Source organism: Microcaecilia unicolor, unplaced genomic scaffold (genome assembly GCF_901765095.1).
Source record: "Microcaecilia unicolor unplaced genomic scaffold, aMicUni1.1, whole genome shotgun sequence".
Classification (NCBI taxonomy): Eukaryota; Metazoa; Chordata; class Amphibia; order Gymnophiona; family Siphonopidae; genus Microcaecilia; species Microcaecilia unicolor.
This window is the reverse complement of record NW_021963604.1, coordinates 1,046,808-1,054,578: the sequence shown is the minus strand read 5'-3', so window position 1 is coordinate 1,054,578 and position 7,771 is coordinate 1,046,808. Positions and strand designations below refer to the sequence as shown.

The 7,771-nt window shown below is 45.2% G+C and overlaps 1 protein-coding gene across 1 annotated transcript in view; it reads right to left on the bottom strand.

Moving 5' to 3' along the window:
• Positions 1–643: 643 nt before the first annotated feature.
• Positions 644–7,771, bottom strand: part of LOC115459499 (CXXC motif containing zinc binding protein-like) — a 138,187-nt gene continuing 131,059 nt past the window's right edge. Inside the window, exons 6-8 of the mRNA XM_030189304.1 lie at positions 4,462–4,539; positions 1,662–1,727; positions 644–909 (exon numbers count right to left, since the gene is read on the bottom strand). Of these exons, the coding sequence (XP_030045164.1) occupies positions 832–909; positions 1,662–1,727; positions 4,462–4,539 (222 nt within the window). The 3' untranslated portion in view covers positions 644–831. The remainder of the gene's footprint in view (positions 910–1,661; positions 1,728–4,461; positions 4,540–7,771) is intronic.

Genomic DNA, 7,771 nt, shown 5'->3' with positions numbered 1-7,771 from the left:
CAAGTCTCTCGCTCATGAATATTCCTTGGCAATGTCATGAAAACCTGACTGGCTGGGGTGCCTCCAGGAAGAATCCACATACATGGAGAACGCAGTAGATCCCACAGGCTAGATAATGAGAATACAAGTGGTAATAAAAACCAGGCTTATCCAAAGAACTGGAACCAAACCAAATATTAAAATCAAACAATATATTTATTAATTTCCTTTAAAACAGAACGACTCGACACAACGTTGTGTTTTGGCCTAGTGGCCTACATCAGGAGTCTTATGACCGTAGTCAAAAAACATGAATTGATGATATGCACAATCTAAGAAATAATAAAAAAATACAGCAAAAGCGAACCTCAAGTTTCAAATAACAAATCAAAATCTTGCGTCAAAAACATAAAATAGGTCTTGAAAAAGACCGTTGTAAAACAAACTTCCATCACATGGGACCATGAATGCGGTGGGAATGCTTCAGGACCAGGTGGGGTGCCTCCAGGACCAGGTTTGGGAACCACTGACAGCAGCTTTCATGAGGTACCACAAACTTAAGCACTTACCAGGCACTGATCCCTGGTTGTGTGCATGTTACAAAAATCAAAGGTCTCACCCTCAGAGTGCAGCACTTCCAACCACCATAAAAAGACAAACACTGTTTCAAAACCACCACTTTATAAAGCATCGTTGCACAAAGAAAAGAAAAAAAAAAAAAAAAAAAGATTTCATAGAGGCCTTCATTTACAGTGCAGATTATAATTCCTGTTTTCAGCTGTAATATAGCCATACTTGGGTGACAGCACTGGCAATTTTAGCAGAATCGCAGGTTCCCGCTGCAGAGTGAGTTCAGCATTTCACAAACCTGTGGGTCACTTCATAGATGCCAACAGACTCCTGTATTTTTTCATCATAGTCAGTCCAGTCCTGTAAAGTTAAAGCTTTTCAGTACCGTACACATATCATGAAAACACAGCTTGCAATAAAAAAGGAATGTCTCAATTATGGTGATGTGGCATAAGAAACAGGAATATGGGGCAGCTGATGGGCAAGGGGTAAGCACGTTGCAGAGATGAGGGAGGGAGGGAGGGAGGGAGGGATGAACCCCACTTCAAATCTTGAAGGTGGCTTTCCTTCCAACCCTCAGCCAGTAGTAGGGCATCTGTGGGAAGGCGAGGTTAACCTGCTCCCTTCCTGCCAATGCTACCTGGGACAAGAGAATTTGAGCGGCTCACGTCATTAAATACCAAACACAGGAAACAGGCACAAAAATTAAGAAATGTATCCAAAAAACCCCCAAGAAGAGAACTGTTTAGTGGACTAGCTTAATTCATGTTTTTGAATGAAAGTGAATGGTAGCATTAGCTTCCCTTTAGCAATACTTGTATTCACTTTTTCTCCTCATTTATTTCTAGCCTGACGCTGGATACATTTCTTGATTTGTGCCTGTTTCCTGTGTTTGGTATTTAATGACGTATTACTTTTAAAGTGGACTAACATGGCAACCATACTACTTTATCCAATATTCACTTTCAAAATTCTCAGCAAGTGCTTCAAATGAATTGCGCAGGGAAGTCAATAAATGAGGTGACGTACAGCATCAAACCAGTACGAATTTCACTTTATTCACTCTCCTTTTGTAAAACGCCTAACACTTTCCTCTAATTTGAGCCTCATACCTTTTCCTGTAAATTGATCTCTGTGAAAGGAGTGCCAGACTCGGCCCCTCGAGCGGCAAAACCAGCCTGTAAGAAAAAATACATTGGATGGTTTCTGGACATAGAAAGGGAGCAAAGAAATGCAGACAAACAATTCCAGGGTGATGCACAACAGAGCACATATGAACTCAGGGTCACCAACAGACTGAACCAGGACAGGGCCGCTGCTGCAGCCCCCCCCCCCCCCCCCAAACCATGATCGTCGCCGCTCCCACCCCCCTCGGATCGCTGCTGCAACTGCAATTGAAATACCTTGGCTGGCGGGGATATCGAGGCCCTGCCAGCATAAGAGGTCTTCTTCCAGCGCTTCTCTTCACTCTGACGATTGCCTGCGGATGCTTTTGTCAGGGTACGCTCGGTTTCAAAACCGAGCGTGCGTGCCTGAGAGGAAAACCCAGCGCCGGCCCCCTTTTGCTGCAGTTTGGTAAAAGGGGCCCTATATTCCCTGCCACAATCTTTTTCCTTTTATAGTGGTGGTACTACTACTACTATTTAGCATTTCTATAGCGCTACAAGGCGTACGCAGCGCTGCACAAACAAAGAAAGACAGTCCCTGCTCAAAGAGCTTAAAGTCTAATAGACAAAAAATAAAGTAAGCAAATCAAATCAAATCTTAACCTTAAGATAAAAACTGTACTAAGGAAGTGGAAACAGCTGTCAAACAACCATGAAACTGGGTCTTTCTGGGTAGGATCACAGCCTACTTCCTTGACACGCTGTCCTCACTTGGATTTCAGAATTCTGCTCTCTCATGGTTTTCTTCCTATCTCTCACAGCGTTCTTTTAGTGTATACTCTGGTGGATCCTCTTCCTCTATCCCACTGTCAGTGGGTATACCTCAAGGATCTGTTCTAGGACCTCTCCTTTTCTCCATCTATACTTCCTCCCTTGGTGCTTTGATCTCATCATACGGCTTTCAGTATCACCTTTACGCTGATGACTCCCAGATCTACCTCTCCACACCAGTAATCTCGGCAGAAATCCAGTCCAAGGTATCTGCCTGCCTCTCTGACATTGCTACCTGGATGTTTCACCGCCACCTGAAACTCAATATGTCCAAAACTGAACTTCTGATCTAAACCAACCTCTCCCCTTCCTCCATTCTCTATTTCTGTTGACAACACGCTCATTCTTCCTGTCATCTACTCGTAACCTTCGGGTCATCTTTGACTCCTCCCCTCTCCTTCTCTGCACATATTCAACAGATTGCTAAAACCGGTTTCTTCCTTTATAATCTTGCCAAAATTTGCCCTTTCTGAACACGCTATCAGAACCCTCATCCACACTCTCATCACCTCTCGTTTAGATTACTGCAACTTGCTTCTCACAGGTCTTCCGCTCAGCCACATCTCTCCTCTCCAATCTGTTCAAAATTCTGCTGAACGACTAATATTTCGCCAAAGTCGTTATGCCCATATCAGCCCTCTCCTGAAGTCACTTCACTGGCTCCCTACCTGTTTCCGTATAAAATTCAAGCTCCTCTTACATAACATAGTAACATAGTAGATGACGGCAAAAAAAAAGACCTGCACAGTCCATCCAGTCTGCCCAACAAGATAAACTCATATGTGTATACCTTACCTTGATTTGTACCTGCCTTTTTCAGGGCACAGACCGTACAAGTCTGCCCAGCAGTATTTCCCGCCTCCCAACCACCAGTCCCGCCTCCCATCACCGGCTCTGGCACAGACCGTATAAGTCTGCCCTCCACTATCCTCACCTCCCAACCACCAACCCCTCTTCCCCCACCTGCTGCTCCACCACCCAATTTCGGCTAAGCTGCTGAGGATCTTACTGATTTATAAGTGCATTCACTCTGCAGCCCCTCACTACCTCTCCACCCTCATCTCTCCCTACACTCCCTCCCAGGAACTCCGTTCACTAGGCAAATCTCTCCTAATTGCACCCTTCTCCTCCATCGCTAACTCCAAACTCCGTTCCTTTTGTCTCGCCGCACCTTATGCCTGGAATGGGCTTCCTGAGCCGTTATGACTAGCTCCATCCCTGGCTGCCTTCAAATCCGGGCTAAAGGCCTACCTGTTTGATGCTGCTTTTGACTCCTAACTTGCCAATTGCTCATAACCTTTAGCTTGTCTTCCTCTCTTCAATAGTCCCTTTCCCTATGTGTCCTTCTGTCTTACCCTTATTGGTCCTGTCTGTCCTGATTTAGATTGTAAGCTCTTTTGAGCAGGGACCGTCTTTTCTTCATGTTCAATTGTAAAGCGCTGCGTACGACTAGTAGCGCTATAGAAATGATTTATAGTAGTAGTAAAGAATTCCTACAAAAAATGAAAATAAATACCATCTGTTACTGAAGCGGGTTTTGTCCACAGGAAAGATTAAAATTCTTAAACAGATGGAAAGATGGGCCCATCATCACTTCACTTAGCCCCTACCCCTCCTGCAAGTGCATTATCCATGGCTGCTACTATTTAAGACAAAAAGGGACAAGGGGCCATTCAGAGGACCAAATTGCTGAAGTTTATTTTCACCACTGCAGCGAAGTCTTTTTATTAAAATCAGTAATACTTATAAATGTAGAATGACTGTTCACCCTGATCAGTCCAGTACAAACAAATGATGACATGAAATGGGAGAGGCAGGCTTGGAAGGACAAACCTGGAGGAGGGAAAGGAAATGCAACCACCAGCATCTTCTGGCAGGACTTCCTCCACTCCTGACATCACAAAGTGAGAGCAAGAGGGAATCGTGCATCACTCAGTTACACTTTCAGATTCAAAACTTGGTGTGAAGATCCTACCTGTGGCTGAAAGTCAACTGGCTCCAGACCTCGACACTCAAACTCCACGACTGTCTTAAACTGCTCACTATCTTCAGCCTAGGATTTTAAAAAAATGTACAGGATTAAACCCAATTAAGCGTAAAGCAAAGTTTTTAAAGAAGTAAAATAGAACACAACATAAGTTAAAAACACAATACAGATAATCCCCACGCCACTCACTGCACACAAACTTGTGTATAAAGAGCAGGAACCACCTCAGAAATCTACACTCTGGTTATCACATGCTTGATCTGATATAATCACAGGCTAAAAACCTTCCCAATATTGTCTAGTCCCATAATAGTTAAGTACATAAGTATTGCCACACTGGGACAATCAAAGGTCCATCGAGCCCAGCATCCTTTTTCCAACAGTGGCCAATCCAGGTCACAAATACTTGGCAAGATTCCAAAAAAGTACAAAACATTTTATGTTGCTTATCTTCATCTACATCTTTTTTGAGATGCGGTGACCAGAATTGAACACAATATTCGAGGTGCAGTTGCACCATGGAGCGATACAAAGGCATTATAACATCATTTTTGTTTTTAATAATACCTAACATTCTATTTGCTTTCTTAGTCGGAGCAGCACACTGAGCAGAAGGTTTCAGTGTATCATCAACGACGACACCTAGATCCCTTTCTTGGTCTGTGACTCCTAACGTGGAACCTTGCATGACGTAGCTATAATTCGGGTTCCTCTTTCCCACATGCATCACTTTGCACTTGCTCACATTAAACGTCATCTGCCATTTAGACGCCCAGTCTCCCAAGGTCCTCTTGTAATTTTTCACAGTCCTCCCGCGATTTAACGACTTTGAATAACTTTGTGTCATCAGCAAATTTAATTACCTCACTAGTTACTCCCATCTCTAAATTATTTCTAAATATGTTAAAAAGCAGTGGTCCCAGCACAGACCCCCACTATCTACTCTTCTCTATTGAGAATACTGATCATTTAGCCTTACTCTGTTTTCTATCCTTTAACCAGTTTTTAATCCAAATAGGACACTACCTCCTATTTAAAGACTCCAAATTCCAAGTGAATATCTGGCAATGAAACTTTATTCCACTTGAAAAGATTAAAAATAATGTAACTGACCCTTATACTAGTCTTGGTCCAATAGTGGGCAGCGTTTCATTCAGCTGCATCAAGAACTCAGCGACTGCTCATCATAACTGCAGTTCTTTCATATAAGCAAAAGCTGGTGTCAGCTGATAACCAGAGTGCATATATCTGAGGCCTTCTCCTTCCCTTTAAACACAAGTCTACATGCAGCAAAGAGGCAGTTCAGCATAGCGCACCTAAAGACAGGCACCAAAATGCACACAAATGCTGGCAGTTATGAAGGGGGGAGGTTATCAGGGGCATTTCTGAAAGAGAAGGGCGCCCATCTTCTGACACAAATCAGGAGATGGGTGTCCTCTCAGGATCGTCCAAATCGGCATAATCGAAAGCCGATTTTGGGCACCCTCAACTGCTTTCCGTCACAGGGACGATCAAAGTTCCCGGGGGCATGTGGGAGGCTTAGTGAAGGCGGGACTGGGGCGTGCTTAAGAGATGGGCGTCCTCGGACAATAATGGAAAAAAGAAGGGCATCCCTAACGAACACTTGGGCGACTTTACTTGGCCCATTTTTTTTCACAACCAAGCCTCAAAAGGTACCCGAACTGACCAGATGACCACCGGAGGGAATCGGAGATGACCTCCCCTTACTCCCCCCAGTGGTCACCAACCCCCTCCCACCCTTAAAAAAAAAAAAAATTAAATTTTTTTTTTTTTTTTTTTGCCAGCCTGAAATGTCATACCCAGCTCCCTTGGAGCAGTTTTAGTGGGTGCAGTGCACTTACAGGCAGGCGGACCCAGGCCCCCCCCCCCCCCCAGCTGTTACACTTGTGGTGGTAAATGTGAGCCCTTCAAAACCCACCCGCAATCCACTGTACCCACATGTAGGTGCCGCCCCTTCACCCCTTAGGGCTATGGTAGTGTTGTACAGTTGTGGGAGTGGGTTTTGAGGGGGGGGGGGGGGTTGGGGGGCTCAGCACCCAAGGTAAGGGAGCTAGCTATGCACCTTGGAGCAATTTGTTAAGTCCACTGCAGTGTCCCCTAGGGTGCCCGGTTGGTGTCCTGGCATGCGAGGGGGGACCAGCACACTACAAATGCTGGCTCCTCCCACGACCAAATGGCTTGGATTTGGTCATTTCTGAGATGGGCGTCCTCTGTTTCCATTATCGCCGAAAACTGGGGACGACCATCTCTAAGGTCGACCTAAATGTTGGAATTTGGGCATCCCTGACCATATTATCGAAATGAAAGATGGACGCCCATCTTGTTTCGATAATACGGGTTTCCCCGCCCCTTCGCCGGGATGTCCTTAGAGATGGGCATCCCCGTTTGATTATGCCCCTCCACGTCTTTTTCTGATCTCCAGGAGGAATATTGGATTCCCCCCCCCCATATGAATTTCAATATAGTCAACTCAGAGATTATCTGTACCGTAAAACTACTACTACTACTAAACATTTCTAGAGCGCTACTAGGGTTACGCAGCACTGTACAAATCAACAAAGAAGGACGGTCCCTACTCAAAGGAGCTTACAATCTAAAGGACGAAATGTCAAGTTGTTGCAGTCTAGATTTCTTGAGTAGAGGTGTGGTGGTTAGGTGCCGAAGGCAACATTGAAGAGGTGGGCTTTGAGCAATGATTTGAAGATGGGCAGGGAGGGGGCCTGGCTTATGGGCTCAGGGAGTTTGTTCCACGCATGGGGTGAGGCGAGGCAGAAAGGGCGGAGCCTGGAGTTGGCGGTGGTGGAGAAGGGTACTGAAAGGAGGGATTTGTCCTGAGAGCGGAGGTTACGGGTAGGAACGTAAGGGGAGATGAGGGTTGAGAGGTAAGGAGGGGCTGCAGATCGAGTGCATTTGTAGGTTAGTACAAAAGCTCAGGACGAATTACGTCTAACAGAAACCCTTCTAGAGTGAGTGTTGTGTGGGGGCAGCGGCCAAGGTTGTATCTCCCGTCTATATCTTGCTTTGCTATCTTTTGATATGCCTGTATTGTATTAGATTGGTAAATGGGAGAGAGTTCTGGGGACTACATATGAATATACACAATGGGAGCGGAGCTTATACAGTCGCCAATCTCCTAGAAAATAGATACAAAATACTATACCGCTGGTACCACACACCCCCAACGGCTTGCTTGATTGTTTGGACATGGCTCAGGCCAGCGTTGATGGAAATGTGTCTTACCCACTCAAAGCACAACACTTCAAGCCTTGGGGAGTAA